This window comes from Corella eumyota, chromosome 4 (assembly GCF_963082875.1).
Source record: "Corella eumyota chromosome 4, kaCorEumy4.1, whole genome shotgun sequence".
Lineage (NCBI taxonomy): Eukaryota > Metazoa > Chordata > Ascidiacea > Phlebobranchia > Corellidae > Corella > Corella eumyota.
In genome coordinates this window covers 4,058,767-4,080,398 of record NC_137493.1, presented here as the reverse complement: position 1 = coordinate 4,080,398, position 21,632 = coordinate 4,058,767, and the positions used below count along the sequence as shown (strand labels likewise).

Below are 21,632 nucleotides of genomic sequence, written 5' to 3'. Positions count from 1 at the left end.
AAATAATTGGAAGAAAAAATGTTTCCAGATATATTTAGGTCGACGACAAAAAACAACTTAACTAAAGTAACTTACACGTTTGATTTGTTATTGTTTACGTGACATGAGCACTTATTAAAAGAATCAGAAAATATGGTGAAAAAGTCATCAAAAGTATATACCTTGGTTCCTTCAGCTGTTTCCAATCACTTTTCTAATCGGGCAATTGGTTATTTGAAATTAATGCAATGGCTTTCAGTAAGTTTTTCTTATTTAATTATATATAATGTTTAATGTCCCTTACTTTAAGTACTCAAGCCTTTTAAGGATTGTCCAGAACCATGACCTGCAGCATGGTGTAGTGGTCAGAACAATTGGCATTACTACATGAGGTCTTGGGTTCAATTTCCACTGCACTCATAATGTAGCGTTTTTGAATAAGGCACTATAAATGGTAAGAATTTCTGCTGAGCCAACATTTAATAAGCAGCTTAATTACTGAGAAGTTGTAAGGATATATTGTTCCAACTGCCAAAGGGAACTTGAGACTAGTTTGGGTAATTAATCTCGTGCGTGCACGCTGCTCTACTTTCCAGACTGGAAGTCAACCTTCCCACATCGAGGATAAATAACTATAAAAAACAATTCTCTTACAGGTAGCAGGAATTTTGATGGGATCATTTAGTGTAGCTTTAAGTATTGCGCTATTTACTGTTAATATTGAATTGATTGGTGTCATGGAACTGTTTTGGTGTGCTTGCAGAGTAAGCTAATAATATTAATATTTAAAATAACTATAAATGTAAAAAGCAAAAAAAGATTTTTAAACTAGGCTATTCTTTATTCAAAAAATGAACAATGGTGTACTTAGCAATTTAAAAAAAAGATGAGTACAGCCCTTCAAGCTAAGATTGCTACCCCAATTCTGGGTTTAAATCAAAATCACTTAATTTTGTGCTAATTTTAAAAGACGACAATTTTTCTTAGATGGGACTTATTTTAATATATGGAAAAACTGCAAAAAAACGAATTCACTATACTGCTGTAAGTTCTCAATAATCTTAATTTTAGATAGGCTATAAAAAAACTCTCCACAATTAATTTTAATTTTTTTCAAAAAAATTCTTTAGGTTAATGGTTTCATGGGTATTAGTTTAGTTACAATGTGTCTATCAGCAATTGTTTGCAAAGTGTTGGTGGAAAAACAGATATTTAGTATTGTAAGTATTGTTTTACACAAATTTTATACAAAAATTGTCAAAATTTTTAAATTTAATTACAAAATGTTTGCAACATAAATTTTTTTCAATATTTTCTAGAGTGTCATTCATAAAATAAACTGGACATGCATGTGTTTAACTGCAATTGTCTCCCTGTTTTTATTTCTGGTTGGTGCTATTCATATCTCATGTACTTCATCCAATAACAACATCAAATATTCCTATATACCAAAGGTAAGTATTTAATATATAATATGTGCGTAGAATTCATTTTAATTTAAAATTATAATTACCTGTTATTTAATGTTGTTTTTTTAGCAATTTTTAATAAACGACGAGGAATCCAATGAAGAAATAATATTCTCATCAGAACAATTAAAACAAAGCAAAAAAGTTCTGCCAGGTATGTAATTGGAAATTTAAGGCTAAAACAATTATATAGAAATAATTTTTTTAATTTTTTTAGTTGATGTTATATTAGATGTTGATCTTGAAAAAGATATTTCAACCAAAGCGAAAACAGCAACTACTAAAATTGACATGTCAGAAGTTGTTGATACCAAACCAACTGATAATGATGTTAAGTCAAATGTTCTTAAAACAAATGAAAAACTAGAACAACTACAATTGGAAAAAAGTGTTGATAATAGTGCTAATAGAACTAATAGAATCTGTAAGTATTTAAGTTATGATGGTGTATAGGTTAAAACCTTTGTAAGTGCCTAAGTTTAATCTTCAATGCTTTATGCTATTAAGTAAGGTTCCTTAACTGGCTAAAATTGAATTATCTTGCAATTATTAATTTTAACATCCAAAACTGCCAAAGTTAACCCAAATCTGGGTCTGGGCAACAAATATTATTCTATAGTTCAAATAGTTGGCCTTTTCGCATTAAGAATAAATAAATAGAAAAAAAACGGCAGATTTGTGTAGTGGTAAGAATACTTGCTACACCACACATGAGGTAGTAGGTTCAATCTCCACTGATCTCACGCTGTAGAGCCCATGAGTAAGGTGCTATAAACGGTATGAACTCCTGCTGAGCCAGCACTTAATCAGCAGCGTAACTACCACGCAATTACAATCTACAATATTCCAAACTGCCCCAGGCAACTTGAGACTGGGTCGGAGTAAATAATGTTACTCTATGTTTAAGTCGCGCAATCGACTTTCCCACATCGAGGATAAAAATATATAAAAAAAACAGCTAAAATTGAATTATCTTGCAATTATGATTAATAACATCCTAAACTGCCAAAGTTAACCCAAATCTGGGTCTGGGAAACTAATATTATTCTATAGTTCAAATAGTCGGCCTTCCCGCATTAAAAATAAATAAATACAAAATAAAATAAAATAAAATGCCTAACATTTTACCTACACATATTCTTAAATAAATAAGAATTTAAATAATTTGTTTTTAGGATCCCATGATGTGCCTAATAATTGAGATGTTGCGGTTCTTTAAATTTGGTGGAACTGTTTTTGTAAAAAAAAACTTTTTTCTAAAAATTAGTATTTACTATTTTACTGCAGTTGGCACTTAGTTTTGCAAAAAGTTACTCAAAATCAACATATAGTATTATGCAATGGTAATTTGTACAAACATTTTTAATTGTTTTTGTTTAATTCTGTAAAACATTTTTTTTGTATATATCTCCTCGATGTGGTAAGGTCGAATGCAAACCCAAACATAGAGTAACATCAGTTACTCCGACCCAGTTTCAAGTTGCCTGATACCTATCTTACAAATGTTCCTGCTCATATAATCACATTCTTCTTTCTTTTCTTTTTATATCTTTTCTCAATTTATATTTTTTTTTTACATACCACTGCCATGTATGTAACAACCCAATCATAACTTTATCTTATTTGTTTGTATCACCAAATTTTGGTCTTTTGTTAATAATTAAACGTAATTAAGCATAGTTAAAATTTAGATCATGTTTAGGCTATGGAGAATGTTAAATTATTTTATAAATCCCAAAAAATATCATGTATTTTTGATGAAACATAGGTTTATAAGAGAAAAAAGATCAACTATAGTTTGGTTATTAAATAAGTTTTATTACATCACCTTATGATAAAGTTGTTATGCTTGGCTCCCAAAAACAACACGAAACGTGGCAATTACTTGACTATGCTAAATAACATTCAAGAACAAATTGCGCACTCGGTATAATATTTATTTAAATTAAACACGTGATATATAACCCGCGGCTATAAGAACGTATTTTTTACGGGTAAAAAGGTTGTGTTGTTTGTAATTCTACACAACTACAGGACATAGCTAAGTATTTTCTTAACCAAACAGTGCTACGTTTAATATGATAATATGAAAGTCAGAAAAACTTTTAGTTTAAAATGAGAATTATGAAGGGATCTTATATTCTGGCACTTGTAGTTAGTATGTTATGTTGCAATTTATTACTAAATCGCTTTTTTCTTCAAAAAGACCAAGTGCGTATGCGTGGAATTCAAGTAAAGAAAAAATTCCGCCAAACCAACCAAATCCACGTGAAAAATGCAAGTTTTAAAAAGAAGTACTCCCCAACAAAGATAAAACCACGTTACCAACTTGATCCTAATCGTTTTCTTATCCCAACTCTTCACAATGGACCTAACAACCAGATGATAGGCTTTCAACAAAGCATATTTTTAGCCATTCTTCTAAACAGGTACCACCATACATATAGTTAACCTTGTTTCAGTTATCAAAAGCAAGATAGTCAGCAATTGTTCAAAAGCGGGAGATAGTCAGCAATTTATATAAGCCAATATTTTTAGAACACTTGTGATACCTCTCTTTTATCTTCATTCTTTAAATCGCAATAAAGCACTGCTAAAGTCTACGATAGACGCTGAGTTGAGATTCGACGTCACCGAAGTACAGAAATTGCTGAGCACAAAAACTATCCAAAAAGCTTCAGAACTTTGCAGTGGAAAATTTGAAGCATTTTTTCTTCCTTACTATAAACCATGGGTAGTTCAGTTCTAAAACTTAGTATTATCAATATAAATGTACATTTTTTGACGAGTTGATGTATTTTAGGATAGGTATGCTAACGTGCTGCCAAGAGTTCATCTTGAAACTGGATTGCAAGGCTTGTTGTACAAAGATAACATTAATTTAAACTCATTATCTAGTAAGTAGAATATGTTCCATCATATACAAATATACAGATTCTTTGCTTAATTGTCTTTATTGTTTAAAGGTGTTTTGAATTCAACACAGTTTAACGTAACAACGTTGGTAGATAAGCCAGGTATGCCACATTTTTTGAAGTTTAAACTAAAAAAAATCTGTAAACAAACGTAACCATATCTAACCAACAACATGTTTAAAAATAAACAATAAAGTAAATGGACGTTTTAATGGTTTCTAATTTGTTTGTTGTCTTTTTTTACTACTCTTTGGAAAAGTTACTAATTCGTTTTTACAGATGAACGATGTCTTACTGGCAAATTGTTTACTGGTGTTAAAACTAAAACTACGACGACTTTGAAATCCATACAGTCAAAATTTAACACTGGTGCAAGGTGTGCACTGTATCTAAATCCGTTCCGAGAACTTGGCGTAAACGTTGCTTCCAAACAGATACCGAGTATGTTTATATATTCTTGATTGGCCTATGTCGTTCGTTTGTTAAAGCCCTAGATTAAGATTTACCTTTAATTATTTATTATATAATCTTTGAAAATGTTTAAAAATTTTAAACCATTAATTTCACAAAAAAAGCAATTTTACAATTACTTAGAAAAACTTTTTTCTTTTTTTTTATTATTTCAATTTAATTTAAACCGTTTCTAAGATTTTGATGCTGTGCCAAAACCGCTAAAAAGTATAAAAACTATCGGCGACAGTTCACCACTGTTCCAAGAAATATCTCGCCATGTTATTCCACCAGTCTTAGTACGAGAAGTTAGTCGTGACTTTATTATATCATTTCTAAGCCCCTCTTATATTTCAATCCATTGGAGATACGATAAAGAGGTCAGTGAAAGTTAATTTACATAGATCAATTGTAGAAAACAGCTTTTTTTAATGCTTCTTTATTTTTTGGGTGTAACAATGTGTTTTAAAGGTAATACTAATCTTTGTTATAGTATATTATCTACATTTATTTGTTTTTGATAGGACTTTTTCCCTTACTTATGCGAAAGCCCTGACCGTCGGAAAATATTTTGTGACACTATCAACCAAGCTTCAAATTCCACCGCGTTTGCGCATGCGCTGTATAACCGAGTGACGTCAATAGGACAGACTACAAGCACGTTTCCTTCAGTTTACATTGCAGCGCCTACTTCAGTTAAGGACTTTATCGAGGAAGTTAAAAAAATATTTAGATCCCTAGTTAAAAATGATGAACTAGTTAAAGTTCGAAAAGTGCCAATTTTTTCAAATCATGAGTTGTACAGTTTTATGAAGAAATCCAAAAGGTAGGTGAGATTTTTTATAAAAAAAGGGCATTTAGATTTTAAATATTGTAACTTTATTTTTTTTGCAGATTGGGTTCTGATTTTCAGTCACAATATAGCATCCCAGTCTTTTTAGATATTTTGTCGCAAGTTGAAATGGAAATTTGTTCCCATAGCGACGTTTTTATCTGGTCACGTCAAAGCACGTGGTCCAAACTGGTTCTTGAACGTAGAGTTTTAGTGATGGGCAAAAACAACGACAATGGGGACAATGTTGTTAACTTTATTCTTAAAACATTGGAAGGGATGACAAATTTTCGAATTCATAACAGAGAACGAAAAAAAATAACTAAATGACTAAAGCGATTAGTAAACATTAAAACTACAAAAAATTATGATAGTTAAAAAATAATATTTAAAATGCTAAATATCACATTTTTTTGGTTAAACTAATACATTAAAAAAATAAGAATAATAAAACTATGGGTTTTAATATTTTTAAAAGATTTCATTTCTGAAAAATAATACTTATGAGAAAAGCAAATGATTTAGTAGCAAAGGGAATTTCAGCAACAGTTAAAAACTGTTTAACGATTTTCTATAAATTTTTAACAAGTTTTTCGAGTAAACAAGTCGCGATTGGGTTATTGTTACCATTTAACTGTCACTTGTAAAATTTCATTAAACGATTTTTATTACTACAGACTACCTCTAATAAAGTTTTTTTTCAAGTAGAAAGGGTTGTTATGTATGTTATTCAGCATTGCTTGTGTATAAGTCATTTATCTGAACCTCGGCAGTTATCGCTGGTTCATTCAACTGAGGTTGACCCAATTCTTGATCGCTCGCCTCTGCGTAGTTTGGTAATGAAGCGGGCATGTGGAAAGGTTGCTGCGACTGGGGCGGGATCATTTGAGAGTTTCGGAGCTGTGGGGTTATATTGTGTGGGGTTTGGGTATGTTGGGCTATCATTTGAGGGTTTTGGGACTGTTTTGGTATTATGGTGGGTTTTTGGGACTGTTTTGGTATTATGGTGGGTTTTTGGGGTGGTTGTGGTATGGCTTGGGAATTTTGGGACGGTTCAGGTATTATGTGGGGGTTTTGGAACTGTTGGGGTATCATTTGGGAATTTTGGGACTGTTGGGGTATCATGTGAGGGTTTTGGAACTGTTGGGGTATCATTTGGGAATTTTGGGACTGTTGGGGCATCATGTGAGGGTTTTGGGACTGTTGGGGTATCATGTGAGGGTTTTGAAACTGTTGGGGTATCATGTGGGGGGCTTGGTGCTGTTGGGGTATCATGTGGGGGGCTTGGGGCTGTTCGGGTATCATGTGGGGATTTTGATAACCGTATCCGTATGCAGAGTGAGCTGGAACTTGGTTAGGAAAAAACTGATTGGGTCCTGAATAAATAAATACAAATTTAGGTTTTATGAAAAAACTTACATACACTTTTGCGCTAACACTCCTTTTTTAAATGTAGCTTTAGTGCGAGACATACAATGAACAAAACAGTGTCAAGGTAACATAAATGTGTAGTCGGTCATTTTATTTAACACAATAATAAATCTTAGTTGTTTATAAATTTTTTTACCTTGTACGACGATTTCAGGGGATTTAATTCCCTGTACCATTTGCACAGGTGGCTGTACGATACCAATTTGTGCTGTGCCCTGTTTTACAAAATATTCACATTTGTTTATGAAAAAATACAACCTTGTTATAATCATACATTTGTTATGTGAAATTACCTGAATCGTGGTCTCACCGCAGCATCCGCCCATACCCAACGATGATAAAGTTTTACAACAGTAGGCTGAACTACAGATCGTTAACACAAAGCAAATAAATGCAAATACTGCTTGGGCGTAGCCGAGCAAGCGAAAAATAAGATCCTTTAACAAAAAACAAAAATAGTTGTTAAATTTAACTATACAGAAACATTTTTTTAAATATGTAAACAGATATGCTTTACAAATAAGCAACTTACTCCGTACGAACCGATCGCAGGTACCACAATTAGTAGAACTAACGAAAAAATAGCAGCTACTATACTGAGGCCCATATGGCCTTTAATCTAAAAATAAACAGCATTTAAAATAAATAAAAAAGTAAACTAAAAAATAAAATTTAAATTAAAATTTTTTTGGGAAAAACGCAGACACTAGAATATTGTATGATTATACCAAACCAATTGAAGAATTAGGCTTAGCCGCTGAAACTCCAAGTGCGCCAGCAATAATAATCTGTTAAAAAAAATTTCAAATCAAATTAACCCGTATTATTATGATTAATAGATTTAAGAGCTTTTTTTTATAAATTTATAAACTTACAAAAATAGAACACCAAATTCCAGCACCGATATCAAAGTTGGTTGTAACAGAAACACAAGAAAACTCAAACCCGTAATATGCACATGATCGAAACGGGTTTAGAGAAGCATAAGTTACGCTTGCTATTCCAAGAATCATGCATTTTACCGAGAAAACAATCTCAGCTATCTAAAACATATTAACATAAGATTTAATAATAAAAAATTGAAAGATTTGACATACATTTAAGTTACCGCTAAGTTTCTTAAAACTGATTTGTTCTCTCTTGCTTCAATTGATTCTTGTGAAACTTGCGTAACAACAGGGTAGGGTGAACTGCCTACTATCATTTTGACTATAATTTACTTTGTCTGGAATTGTTATACAGCTTTAAAACTCGGTGATTAGGTTATTATATCAAGGTAAGCTATCTGTTGCCGTTTAAAATGTGAGCTACCCACTATCATTTTTATTATAAATTACTTAACTCAAAGTTATACAAATCAAGAATGTTTTTGACGATAAAGTAATTATACTAAGAAAAATATTTGCAACCATTTGAAATGCCTTAAAAAATTAAAACTTTAACTTAAAACTAGTATAGGCCTTTTATTTTAGGCGTATTTTTTCAAAACACTTTAAAATTAAAAAACAAAATTTGAGAAAGTGATTTTATTTAAATACTTAAAACTCTTCGCCATATAAACTTTATTATTATGCGTTTCATACCCACGTGAAGGTTGCATACAAAATAAAATTTTATTGGGTATTTAATGGGATTTACAAGTTACAGCTTTACGAGATTTACCCAAAATCCTATTGTTAACCGTTAAAGAAAATAAACACTTTAAAAATAAAATGCAAATTTTTTTATATAACGCAGGGAGATTGACAAGAGGGAGAAATAATGCGTTTTAATATCATATTACTTACATAGGCAGTTTTGGTTTAATTAAATATTTACGTGAATTCTTTAACTTAAATTGAAGTATATTAAAAATTCTTATAAATGTTTTTTTGTGTGTCATAACATCGAAATATTTATTTGTTCCTATGGCCTTAGTCAATAATTTTAATATCCACTTTTGAATAATTATGTTTTTTATTAAAAAAAAAATTATTTTTAAGTGTATTTTTATATTACTTTTATAGTGGTAAATTTTTTATGTTTCTTTTATTGTATCGAATGTTTTATTGAAAAAGGTATTATATGCAAAGTGTCTAACCCACCTGTAAACGTTTGGCTTAGAGGTGGCATCTAATAGAAAAAAAATATGTAAATCAGTTATAACAAGAAGATTTAAATAAAGCGATTTAAAAATTACTAACCGAGATACAAATAATTTCATTTATACATTTTCTCCTACATCTTTTTAGTACTTTTTGACTGGTTTATTACATGCATTTATAGCGATGGAAAACGTGATTTAAAATCATTTACATGTAGTTAAGTCACTTCCTTAAAGCCAACAATTAAAAATAAATTAATAACATGTAAATTTTTAATACTATTTTTAATTATGACTACGTAATCACTAAAATGTGTAATATTTGTTATATAGATTAAACGTATCTGTTTAATTCAAGTATAAAGCATAGTCATTGACATTTTTTGTTTACTGTAAACAATGTTAAGTCGATTTGCGAAAAAACAAAAATATTAAAAAATTTTATTCGTCAGACCAAACTAAATTTAACACGCTTAATATGCCCGGGGATACGTGACGTCATCAAAAACGAGTGCGTCATTGGCTAATATTCTTGTTTTATTTTAATTAAGTGTTTAGTTTACTAAATTTTTAGAAACAAATAAAAAAATAGTATTTGTTTGGTAATGTATTGCAAATTCAAAACATTTTTTTGTTAGGCAAGCCTTCATAAATGATATTTTCAATCTAATATAATTTTATATTATTCTAACATTATTTTTTATGTTAAAAAAAATGAAACAATTTTTATATCATGCAGATTATTTGATTTCTAGTAAGAAGGTAACTTAAAAATTTTGAAAATTTTTGTATAGGAAAAATGCGAAATTTTAATTTCCTGTTTAGGCCTATTCGTTTTAAATTGGTTCCTGGTGGCAAAATTTTATTGAAAGTTTAATATGCATGCACATTTAAAAATGAAACTGAAACAAATTGATTGCCATATACTCAAGCAATAACATTTTTAAGATATTTTCAAATAGTACATTGTACACTTTTTTACTTCTTTACGGATATGTATTTACTAAATCTTTGACTATATAACTAAATGGCATAAATATAATTACAAAACCAGATGTATAATAATGGATTTTTAATAATATTTACATTTTGATGCAGCGTTATATGTAAAATTATACTTTTTGATGCTGGACATATAGAAGTTTTATTAAACATACTGATGATAAGTTTATAAGGAAAGCCAAAATGTCGCGAACTAAAAATTTTTTATGAATATTTTAAGTAAAGTTTATAAGCCATGTCAATGTTACCCAATAACCTAATCTTCTGGGTTGTTTAATTTTCCAAAGAAGGTAAACGTTTTCGCTTGCTCACTGAAGATCCCGAAAACAAAAGGGTGATTTAAAGTTATGGTTTCGGGTTCTAGGGGAAAGCTTGCTCTTGCTGAAATAACCGAAGCTGAAGCAGCAGCTGCAACGGTGCCTTCTTCATCAACTTCTATGCGAGCTTGGTGCGTGAAGTCCGACACATACAAGTTTGGGCCATCAGTTTCTCCAATTCCGCCTAAGTTGCATTCGTTGGGCGAAAACAAATCTCTTATTCTCAGACTTTCTAGGATCGCGGGCACAGCGACAGTTGACTCAAGTTTAAACTTCGGCACGGCAAGATTTACTTTTTTAGACTTCCACTGGTCAACATTTAAAGATTCTAATCTTGGGTTATTGTTGAATTTTGACCAGTCTGAATTCGTAGGCCAACCATAAACCATGTACGTTCCAAAATCAGAATTTTTCGTGTAGTAAGGAACGGCAATGTATGTCATATTGTTTTTTTTATCAAAGTAGTTTTTGAATTTACCTTCTCCTTGAATAAAGTCAACTAAGACGCTGCTTTTATCAGGCAAATAAAAATCCAACTTGTTGGGTAATTGTTCAAACTTATCCTTCCATGTTCCTTCAAAGTAAACAGCATTTGCAAGAACAAGTCTTGTTGACGAATCAAGAACACCTTCTTTGATAAGATCCAATATTTGGTTTCTTGTTTTATCTGCAACCCAATCGTTTATAGCAGTTCTTGCTATCTCTTCGTTTAGAAAATCAACCTTTACAATGCCGCTCTGAAATTTTGAAGTTAGCACTTCTACGTAAGAACTTCTGAGCTCAAAGTCTCTTTGAACGAAGGCGCCGTTAGCAACGTCGAAGACTAACCCAGTAGGTCGTTTGACTGCGTTGTTGTAACTTTTACCCATTAAATTTGCAACTCTTGCGTCTGTATAATGATCAGTGGGTCGCAATAAATACATTCCTCTTTGCAATTCATATTTGGTGTTATCTCTTGCACCAATCAAAAGCATGCCCATTGTTTGGTATATGCTAAACGGCGAGAAAACGACATTGCTATCGTTATTTCTAATCAAAGAACGATAAAATGAACTTGTAAATTGTTTCATTTTTTCTGCAAAACGGTCAGTCTCTTTTATCTGTGCATGACAATTCTGCAGGCCTAAAACAATAGCTAACACAACATATAACTTCATATTTCCTTGCAACTCCGTAAACTAATGTAGTCACGAACGCTTTCAGAATGGCTGTTGGTAAAATTTCGATTACCAGTATTGCCGTCAGGCTTTACTTTTTTAGCTATTCAACGTCAATAACCTTTTTTTACTTTCAAAAACAAGAGAATTGACTTTGCGTTCTGATGAGCAAATTTCTACAGTAAATCATTAAAAGGTCGATAATAAATATTAAATACGTAAAGTTATAAGCTTCGGGCTTTTTGCGATGAATAATTAAAGGATTTAATAAATGTTTACAATTTTGTAACTAGCGGATATCCCAAAAAAAGATAATTATATTCTAACTTTGACAAAGCATATTTTCAATTTTATTAGAGGTAAAAGTAAATAACCTTTTGCAGGGTACAGAACCTATAACATAAAAATTCTGGTGTTTTTCTTATATGCTTTTTTATACTTATTTTTGTTTTTTATGGAAATTTATTTTAGGAAAAAGTTTTTTAAAAGCAAAGATACTTGTATACAAAGTTTATTTTACATAAAAAAATTTACAATTTTTTTTGGTGTCATAATATAATTTAATTATACTGAAATAAAATGTTTTTGTTACAACATGGTGTAATTAGTAAAGAAAAAAATAAATTACAAAGCTTGTAGTATGTTTAGGTTGATTCCAAAGGATTGTTGAGCTTTCCTACAAAGGTAAAACTAAAAGCTCTTTCGCTGTAAATTCCGAAGAAGAAGGGGTGATCCAATGTCGTAACTTTTGTTCTATCAACTGACCGACCCACAAATACCACTTTTGAAGCAGCAGCTGCTACCGTCCCCTTCTCGTCTACTTCCAAGTGGGCTTTATGTTCAAACCTGGTAACGTACAAATGCTCGTCCGATATTCCTGTTAGATTGCAAGCTTTGTCATCGAACAAGTCCATTACACCGAGATTTCGAAGAATACTAACTACGTTATGGCTAGATGTTATTTTAAAATAGGGAATATTTAAAACAATTTCTTCTCTTTTAAAAGTGTTCAGGTCAAAGCTTGTAAGGAGTTCGCTTATTCCATAGTCAAAGTTTGTCCAGATGCCGTCTTTAGGCCAAGCCAAGATCATATAAGTAGTAGATGGTTCTTTTGACTGGTAAGGAATAGCAATAAAAGAAGTGTTAGTTGTGGGTTCCAAGTATGTTAGGAATTTTCCCCTTTGTGTCATAAAGTTTGCTTTAACCTTTTCTTTGTTTTTAAGTTGAAATAAAATAGGTTGTGCAGTTGGTTTAAATTCTGTTTGCCATTGAGCCTCGAAGTAAATAGCGTTAGCTAACACTAGTTTAGTTAATGGTGAGAGTTCGCCTTCCCCAACCAACTTTTTAATTTTTCCGTTCGTGTTTCTTGATATCCATTCGTTGATAATGCTTCTCGAAGCCGATTCATTTTTAAAGTTTAGGTGCTGAACTTCAACGCGGTATTCGTCTGTTAAAACGTCGACATAGCTTTGTAATATTTTAAAGTCATTTTGAATAAAGAGACCGTTTGCCAATCGAAAAATTTGCCCATTTGAACGGAGTGCAGAATGGTAGTAAGACTTTCCCATTAGATTATCTATGCGAGAATCGCCGTATACAGAATAAGGTAGGTCCATTGCGTTCCTTAGTTCTATCTCTGTATTTCCTTTGGCGCCAGCCAATACCATACCCATTGCTTGATAAATACTTAGCGGCGAAAACATAAAATTTTTATTCGCATCTTTGTCTTGTATTTGGTGGTAGTATAGGCCTGTAAAATTCTTCAAACTTCTGGTAAATTTGTCGCGATACAATCCATTTTGACAGCTTACTGTGCTAACAATTACCAACAATATTACGAGTCTCATTTTTCAAGTTTGTATTTTTCTGTGTTCAGTAAGCATAGGCTGTCTTATTTATTAATTCGCGAGCATACAGCTTTAAAGCCTCGGGTCATTTCCATACAGTGAATTTGTTGAAAACAAGCGCGATTAGTCATAAATTTGCACGCGCCTAATATGTATTTTGATGATAATACATAACGCACATAAATTTTTCAAACAATTAAATGGAAAAAATTAGTAAAATTTCCAAAACTTATTTGGTTAAACTTAGTTAAATAATTAAGTTGAACAACAATGTTTTCCCTTATAACTTCCAAGAAATGCATTATCACTTTCTATACTGAAAGTATAATCTATAAAACTATTTTTTTAAATTAATTTTCTGGTACAATGATGCATGGTCACCTAATATTTTAGGTTTTTTTACTTGTCCTGTGTTGAAATCATTATTTAACCGCTTAGGGCATTAAAAATGTTTAGTTAATTTGAGTAAATTTATTATAATTTTTATATTTAATATAATTCAGTCTATGCGATCTCATGTACCTGAAAGAAACCTGAAAAGTTCTGCTGAGTCCTAAAAAAATCAGCAAGTCCTATAATTGTCTATAGCTATAGTTTCGTAAACAAATTTACAACTTAAATTGTAGCACAAAATCAAAACCTTTTTTGTTAGGCAGGCTCTAAAAACGACATTTTCTAATCCTGTTTAATATTTATTTAAAAAGTTTGGTCTACCTACACTTTCGATCGTCTTAGTTTGACCTTCTATATTTATATATCCTTGACGTGGAAAAGTCTTCTTTACGACCTTATTAAGTATTGACTCAGCAGAAGTTTATTCCGTTTATAGCGCCTTAGAACATTTTAGGGTGAATGCTGTGAGGATCAAATCCAGGACCTCATGAAGTGAAACTAAGTGTATTGACCACTACACTGACTTAATAATTTAAAATAAATTTAGTATTACAATTCGTTAGATAATTTTACTCTAATTTTTTTAAGTGTAATTTAAATGAAATTGTATGAAATATATTTTCGAGCATAAATTAGTAATTACCGGTTTATAACACGGGTGTGGTAACCAAACCTATGACACATCTTGGTTATAAGTGTTCCTCGTTTCCTGAAATAAAATTTTGGATTTCTAAATTTTACCAAAAAGTGAAAAGATTTAAAGTTTTTATATTTTATATTACTTTACACACGTTACATAGTGGTGCAGAATTGTTTAAAGTTGTTGGCGTATTAAAGGGGATTTAAGTTTAATATTTGCGTTTTTTTACTAAGGTCTAAGCCAAACAATATACCAAACAATCGATAAGATCTTTTATTTTACTTTTAGACTTTCAGAAGTTTTACTTTAAGTACTTTAAGTAAATTGTTTTATTTAAAATAAGAGTATAAAAAACATATTTTTTACTTATAAACTTGGAAAATCAAACTGTGTCCCAATTCTGTTTTAGAAGGTTAATTTTAAATTACAGATTTTTGACATTTTGGAAAGAGCGTTTAAAGTTCACAGTCTGACAGTAAGGAATAACAAATAACTGAATCTATAAATGTCAGAATGTGAGTTAGCTACAGACATTAACTACCAGAATACCATAACTGCAGTTTAAGCAATCTGTAGTCGGGTTCAAGTCAATCCCTAACGATATGACTACAATAATCTAAAATGACTTGTTATTTTGCATGCAGAACTCTTGGGTTTTGTTAATTTTACCTATTATCGGATTATTAGTTACTTATAAATTGGCAAAAATCAGGTTAATTTTTTTGTGAATAAAAAGTTATAATATATAAACTAAAGCAGTTAATATATAAACTAAAGCAACTAATTGATGTTTTATTTATTTTTAGCATTTCAATTTATAAATTTTTGTATATTTTGCATAGTAAAATTTTCAAATATGGCAGATTATGCAGAAGATATCGGGAATGATGAAAAGGTATTAAAATAAAACAACTTTATAATATTTGTACATAAGGCATGCTAAGCAAAAGTACATAATAAAAATTTGATAAAGGCAATCTTAGTTCATATATTTTGCATTGTCTTAATTAAAGTTGCCATAAAGAGAACCAACATCTACTCTATCAAAAAGAAGCAGGTCGCGATTATTCAAAACTGACTAATGCAACATTAGACTCATATTTGTCATACAGATAAAAAAAAAATTTAATAAAAATGGAAAAAATATAATTAACTTTTTTACAAGTTTTAATGTTAAATATGAATCAACACAAATTTACTAAAGGAGAGTTATTAAACCAAACAGCAAAACTAAAATATAAAAAATGATTCTGTTTTTAAATAACTCACTTAATAATTGTATTAAATTTCTAAATTTTATATATTTTTACCTTATTTTACAGAGCAGAATAGCTTGTGATTTCATTGTACATTCTCCTCCAGGCGAAGTGGAAACTGTAATAAAAGGTATTTTTACTTAATTGGAATAGTTTGTTTAGTTATGTGCTATCTAAAAACTTCCTCTTTTAATATCAAAATTAGTTATTTTGTAAAAAAAAATGTAATATTTCTGTGCACTTTTTAGTTGTTACTTGAATTTTTGAGCAAGTTGTTTTAATAATAGATTATGAGTTTTAAATTAGTTAATTTATATATATTATATATATTTACTGTACACAAAATTATAATAATAATTTTTGTTATATATATATAACTCTTCTTTTTATTTTTAGATGTAAGAGTTTTATTAAATAATGACAGTTCATTTGAAAAAGATATGTTAAGGTAATTGTTTAATATATTAATTGAATAACATAGAATACAGCATTACCTAAAATTATACCATAACAAAATATGAAATAAGTTTTAATTTATGTATATGTTCAACTTGATAATAAAAATATTCTGTTTGTGCAGTGTGGGTAAATTATAGCAGGCATATATTAGTTGTGAGTTTAACTATATAACTACAAGTGTAGGGTGGACACTTGACTAGTGAATCTAATGCGGTTTTGACCATTAACTTGGGTGATATTTTTTTTAGTGCTCTTACACAATTTCGAATCGATCAATTCACACCAGTAACTGTTGAAGACAATCCAGCTCTAATTACTAATCATGGTGCTTTGGACAATGGAAGGTTTTTAGACCCAAGTTCAAAAAAATCTTTCAAGTAAGTTTGGATCAATGTTAAAATTTGAAATATATATACATTCAAGATTAATTGAGCTTTTTTTATGATGTTATTAACCGACAGCGTGGTGTAGTGGTAAGATCACTTGCTACACCACCATGAGGTCATCAGTTCAATCCCCACTGCTCTTATGCTGCACCTCCCTTAAGTACCGGGCAATTATATTTTATAATATCCCAAACTGCTAAAGGCAACTTAAGACTGGGTTGGAGTAACAGTTGTTACTCTATGTTAATGTCGCACATTTGACCTTCCAACAGGTTTATTTCTAACAAACGCATAAAGTTTTTATATTATTATTGGCTTGTTTTGTCATTATATAAAATCCACATTATCTGAAAGCATTATGCACTCAATTATAATATAACCTTTAGATCTAATCTTTATCTTGAAAATACCTGCATTGTTTTAGATTTAATTTCTTATCGAAGTTGGTGAGTGACATCCAACAAGAAGAAGTCGACACAAGTGTGGAGAGCTGGAGGCAGGAGTTAGAAAATTCTGTGAGGGAGTATGTTAAGAACTATTATCCCCACGGTATTTTTACTGTAAGTTTTTTGTAAACCCATGCGATTTTCTATTTTCTATCAATGCTTTTAATTTTTTTGCGACTTTTTTTTTGTGCCATTTGTGGTAGGTTTTACCCTTATTATAGTAATAATTATGCCCTTGATGTTAAAAATGTAATTTTTGTATTTTTTGTCCTTGATGTTGAAAGGCTGACTTTCTGGACCAAACCTAGAGTAAGATTTGTTGCTTTATAGTCATGAGTTGATTGTGTTGAGACAGTTTGGTATATTGATAATCATATTTGTCCGATAATTAATCTGTTGATTTACTCGAGGCTGCAGCAGCATGAAAGCGGTAGGAATCGAACCCAGGTCCTTTTTGAGTGAAGCCAACAGTTTTAATTATTACGCGATCCTTTTTAGATTTACGGGAAAAAAACTGACGACGATGACATGAACTTTGTTATTTGTATCGAGGATCACAAGTTTTGTCCCCAAAACTTCTGGAATGGAAGATGGAGATCAGAATGGAATGTTACTGTTCGCAACGGCGCTGCAGCTATTACAGGTCTTCTTAAATCTCAAGTAAGACCTAAATATATTTAAATAAATATCAACTTTAGATACTTTTTTATTTTTTATATCGGGTACCTAGATTTTCAATAATTATTCCTGTTTGTATCTTAAAAATAAAAGTTGTTTGGTGTATTTAATCTTTCGATAAGGGTCATCAAAATTTTATTTTTTGTTGTACGATTTTAAACTTTTAATATTACAATATACTACATTACACAAGTTATACTTCCTTAAAATTATACACTTTACTTCAACATTTTTTAAAAAAAATTAGACATATTTATACCCTTGCCTAAATGTATTACCGTTTGATATAATTTGTAGTTTAATAATTAATTCACATAAAAATGCAATTAACCTCAAGTCTTTACAATAGGACCGAAAATTAGCATAGAATAAACTGGTTTTGTTTAAGAATTCTAAACCACTTAAAATTTTCTATTATCTTGTTTTAATTTAAGTTCAGTGAAGAGATAGTGTGGTAGAATGGTGCCAGCTCTATAACTTACAGTATTGTTTTCTTTTCTTGTTCATTTCCTTTTTATTGCGTTGGTGACTCACAACTATTTACATTCTGCTGCCTATCAGTGCTATCTATGTTAAACTGTATGAATAATGTTAAATATTTGATTGTTCACTAAGGATATGTTTTTTAATTAGTTAATTTATGCATAATTCTATAATTATTTTTTGTTAAAATTTAACCAAGTTTTTGGGGTTTTTTGAAAAAGTCTCTTCTAGACATAGACAAAGGACATAGAATAATTTAAAACAGCCATTTTGTGGATAACTATTTCTTGATTATTTACTATAATTTAGTCTATGTAAAATGTAAATTGTATCTAATTTATAGACTTTTAAAATAAAAAAATGCAATTTGTGGAGAAAATAATCGCACAAAAATCTAAGTTAAGAGTTGCAACCATATAACGACAACAAAAATGTTGTTGATAAAAATGCTTAAATAAGCTGGCCCATTCTAAAGCTAAATATGTTTGTTTACTGTCGTTTTATTTTTTTAGGTTCATTATTACGAAGATGGAAATGTGCAATTGGTTAGTCAAAAGGAATGTAAGGACAATCTTACTGCTAATGTAAGTGCAAAAACCTTGTACAACAAGAAAATATATTTTTTGAAATAATGTAAAAATGTTTAATTTCATAAATGCATCAATATTTTAAAACAAAATCTTATAAACTTAAATTATATTATATTCACAATTCTGTAATTAGATAAATGTAATCTTAATTTTGTAATTTTTGTTTGTAAAAACACACTTTTACATATTTAAAAATACACAATTTAAAGTGTTTATTTAAACTACATTAAATATCCATTAGATCTACTAGTTAAAAACTTTAATGGTTTGATACATTCTTTTTTATATTTTAGAGTGAGAAGCAATTGGCTGAAGATGTCAGCAAACTTCTTGCTAAATGTGAATATGATTATCAAGTAAGTTATGTTTTTATAGTAATATTGACTGCTTTATATTTATCGTTTTTGTTTAGTTATTAGGCAGCTTAACTTTGACTATCAGATTTTTTTTAACAAAGAATATAGGCAACTTAGGTATAGGTACCATGACCCAGCCTTGAGTTGATTTTGGCGGTTTGGAATATTACTTATTATATTGCTCTATGATTTAACTGCCAATTGGTTTTTGACTCGACAAGAGTTCATATTATTTATTGCACCTTACTGAAGACAGCATATTGGTTTGATTCCACTGCTTCAGTAAGGCACTATAATTAATATGGACACCTACAGAGTACAAAACCAGATTAATTATCTAGCAAAATGCTCAATAATATCCAAAACTTGCAAGGGCAGCCCATGACTCGGTCAGGGTTACAAACGTTACCCCACCGGAAAGTCGCCCTTCTTTAATCGAGGATAAAGATATCCAAAAAAACATAAAATATACAAATTATCTCTAAAAATATATAAATATATTTTAAGGCTGCTCTCTCAGAAAACTACCAAACTATGTCTCAGACTACATTTAAAGCTTTACGACGTGTTCTACCCATCACCCATACAAAGGTGGATTGGAATAAGCTAATCGCTTATGAAATAGGCAAAAAAATCAACAAGTGAGGCCCCACTGTACTGTTCTAGGCGTTTAATTGCCAGTGTGTGATTCGATTTGGCCTATCCCATACAGTTGATTAATTTAGTTTAACTATTCTATGTACATACTATCAATAATGCTTGCATTAACTAACGTAAGGCCGAGTTTTCATTATTCTTTGTTTTAATTATAACCTTCCAATGAGCATCTATATGCTGTTTAATTAAGTGAATCGCGTTTTTTGTTAATTTTGTGGTGACTTTTACTTAACCAAGATACTCTAATAAAGCGTAGCTAACTACGATTTTTTGAGGGTCAGTTTTTACATTTTTGGCGAATTCCTTAAAATTAAAATTATAATATTAAAAATAAAAATTAATATTAAAATTTTGCTAAATCATACTGTGCATAGCCGTGACGTCACTACGAAAATTACGTCACCACCAAAATTTTTTTTTTCGAAAACAAAAAAATTTAATTGTTTAAAAAAGTTTCATTATATATTTCAACTGTATTATTTATTTAATTCAATTCGTTCTTTGCTTTTTACCGCGCTAGAACAAATCTAAGTATTGGTAATTTCGATAATTCGTGTGCTTTGTGATTACTTTTCTCAGTTCCTCTCATAATATTGTTATTGTCATCTGCAGAGTAACACGTTCTAGTTGACTGCTACCGACTTTAATCGTATAATATATTATACTTGTATCGAATAAATTAGCAAGATTATAAAAGTGTGGTATACTGTGGTCCTTGAGTTATTTAACTTTATTTTAAAGTTTTTTGGGATATTATAATATAGTGATGTGGATGTCATTTTTTATTGCTTAAAGGTTTCTAATTCGGAAATATATTTTTAAAACTTGACCCTGTCCAGTTTTAAGGTAAAATTTATGTTTAAATTATTATTTTTTGTTAGGCAACTGAATACATATAGTAAAAAAGGTTTTACCTAATTATTTTGTTAATTTTTTTACTGTAGTGGTATAGCTTCTTATAAGCATAATCGTTAAAACTCTACTACATAAACCACAAGTTGGCGCAAGATCCACAAAACCGGTAACCACCCGTATTACCGAAAAATATTTTACCGAATGAACATATTTCCGAAAGTCAAAATTTAGAGGCCAAATTTTACACACATTTTTAGGTTTGCTAAATATTATTAATTAAAATTATTTCGATGGAAAGCTTAGGTAAGCTTTGCCAAAACCTGTTAAAAAAGCTTAAACAAACATACTTGAAAGTTTGTTAATTTGTAGTTCTTAACTTGAAGCCTAATTCAATTTTACAGCAGTTCTGCTGACAGCTAAACTTAAAAAAATGCAAATTAAAACAACCTTTAATTATATTAGGTTTTCAAGCCAGGTAAAAATCCTTAGTTTTAATTCTCCTTACACAGTTTAGGGTTATCAAAGGTCAACGACTGACGCATTTTTTAATTTGTAACACGACAGGATTTTAGTCCTGATTGACCCTTGATACAACAAAATAGAGATCTTACCAAGCGCGACAACTTACTTATTTATACATTTCGCGGCAGGCGGCAACTTCAATCATAGTTTTTTTTTATTCGTTGATCGCCCCTGCTTTCTTCCCGTTACATTGAAAGAGGTTTGAATGAATGGGTGTTGATGGGATATTGTATCTTTTTATTAGCGCGTTCAAGGCCATTAAAAGCCACAACTGTGGAATACGGTCTTACAATACCAGTTTGATGTTATTAAATAGGCCGAATGAGTTGTAATATTTATTTTTAGTTTCCCCTATCCACGATTTTAAATAATGTTGCGTTTCGTAATTACTTAAACAGCAAGGCTTTGTCGGCAAAATTAAACACAAGT

The 21,632-nt window shown here is 30.3% G+C and overlaps 5 protein-coding genes across 6 annotated transcripts; 3 read left to right on the top strand and 2 right to left on the bottom strand.

The window, feature by feature from the left end:
- The first annotated feature begins 62 nt into the window (after positions 1–62).
- LOC145751056 (uncharacterized) lies at positions 63–3,128 on the top strand. Of its 2 annotated transcripts, none has more exons than XM_082567135.1 (8): positions 63–237; positions 636–743; positions 967–1,023; positions 1,110–1,199; positions 1,299–1,433; positions 1,518–1,602; positions 1,681–1,872; positions 2,624–3,128. In XM_082567135.1, coding segments are annotated over exons 1-8 (774 nt in total). In that variant the 5' UTR covers positions 63–132; the 3' UTR covers positions 2,626–3,128. The 2 variants fall into 2 exon arrangements, with proteins under 2 accessions (XP_082423261.1, XP_082423260.1); XM_082567134.1 differs by having other exon boundaries at positions 1,666–1,872.
- Positions 3,129–3,488: 360 nt separating this feature from the next.
- LOC145751037 (uncharacterized) lies at positions 3,489–6,090 on the top strand. Its single transcript, XM_082567109.1, has 8 exons — positions 3,489–3,877; positions 3,987–4,182; positions 4,252–4,345; positions 4,415–4,465; positions 4,643–4,804; positions 5,012–5,193; positions 5,338–5,639; positions 5,708–6,090. Exons 1-8 carry the CDS (start codon positions 3,564–3,566, stop codon positions 5,973–5,975), a joined length of 1,569 nt encoding a protein of 522 aa, XP_082423235.1. The 5' UTR covers positions 3,489–3,563; the 3' UTR covers positions 5,976–6,090.
- Positions 6,091–9,742: 3,652 nt separating this feature from the next.
- On the bottom strand, positions 9,743–11,756 carry LOC145751545 (leukocyte elastase inhibitor-like). Its single transcript, XM_082567721.1, has one exon. It carries the CDS (start codon positions 11,633–11,635, stop codon positions 10,418–10,420), a length of 1,218 nt encoding a protein of 405 aa, XP_082423847.1. The 5' UTR covers positions 11,636–11,756; the 3' UTR covers positions 9,743–10,417.
- Positions 11,757–12,130: 374 nt separating this feature from the next.
- LOC145751546 (serpin B6-like) lies at positions 12,131–13,523 on the bottom strand. Its single transcript, XM_082567722.1, has one exon. It carries the CDS (start codon positions 13,480–13,482, stop codon positions 12,280–12,282), a length of 1,203 nt encoding a protein of 400 aa, XP_082423848.1. The 5' UTR covers positions 13,483–13,523; the 3' UTR covers positions 12,131–12,279.
- A 1,802-nt stretch (positions 13,524–15,325) lies between these two features.
- LOC145750153 (F-actin-capping protein subunit alpha-2-like) lies at positions 15,326–20,514 on the top strand. Its single transcript, XM_082566114.1, has 9 exons — positions 15,326–15,410; positions 15,838–15,901; positions 16,168–16,219; positions 16,479–16,607; positions 17,041–17,176; positions 17,561–17,722; positions 18,736–18,807; positions 19,107–19,169; positions 19,677–20,514. The coding sequence occupies exons 1-9, from the start codon at positions 15,372–15,374 to the stop codon at positions 19,812–19,814; spliced, it is 855 nt and encodes a 284-aa protein (XP_082422240.1). The 5' UTR covers positions 15,326–15,371; the 3' UTR covers positions 19,815–20,514.
- The last annotated feature ends 1,118 nt before the right edge of the window (positions 20,515–21,632 follow it).

Bases quoted from the DNA above. Each gene is read 5' to 3' on its own strand.
- LOC145750153 (XM_082566114.1), top strand. From the start codon at position 15,372: ATGGCAGATTATGCAGAAGATATCGGGAATGATGAAAAG. The intron at 18,808-19,106 runs GTAAGTGCAAAA...TTTATATTTTAG, and splicing joins AGGACAATCTTACTGCTAAT to AGTGAGAAGCAATTGGCTGA. The intron at 19,170-19,676 runs GTAAGTTATGTT...ATATATTTTAAG, and splicing joins AATGTGAATATGATTATCAA to GCTGCTCTCTCAGAAAACTA.
- LOC145751545 (XM_082567721.1), bottom strand. From the start codon at position 11,635: ATGAAGTTATATGTTGTGTTAGCTATTGTTTTAGGCCTGCAGAATTGT.
- LOC145751037 (XM_082567109.1), top strand. From the start codon at position 3,564: ATGAGAATTATGAAGGGATCTTATATTCTGGCACTTGTAGTTAGTATG. The intron at 3,878-3,986 runs GTACCACCATAC...CAATATTTTTAG, and splicing joins TTAGCCATTCTTCTAAACAG to AACACTTGTGATACCTCTCT. The intron at 5,640-5,707 runs GTAGGTGAGATT...TTTTTTTTGCAG, and splicing joins TTTATGAAGAAATCCAAAAG to ATTGGGTTCTGATTTTCAGT.
- LOC145751056 (XM_082567134.1), top strand. From the start codon at position 133: ATGGTGAAAAAGTCATCAAAAGTATATACCTTGGTTCCTTCAGCTGTT. The intron at 238-635 runs GTAAGTTTTTCT...ATTCTCTTACAG, and splicing joins AATTAATGCAATGGCTTTCA to GTAGCAGGAATTTTGATGGG. The intron at 1,024-1,109 runs GTAAGTTCTCAA...AAAATTCTTTAG, and splicing joins AACGAATTCACTATACTGCT to GTTAATGGTTTCATGGGTAT.
- LOC145751546 (XM_082567722.1), bottom strand. From the start codon at position 13,482: ATGAGACTCGTAATATTGTTGGTAATTGTTAGCACAGTAAGCTGTCAA.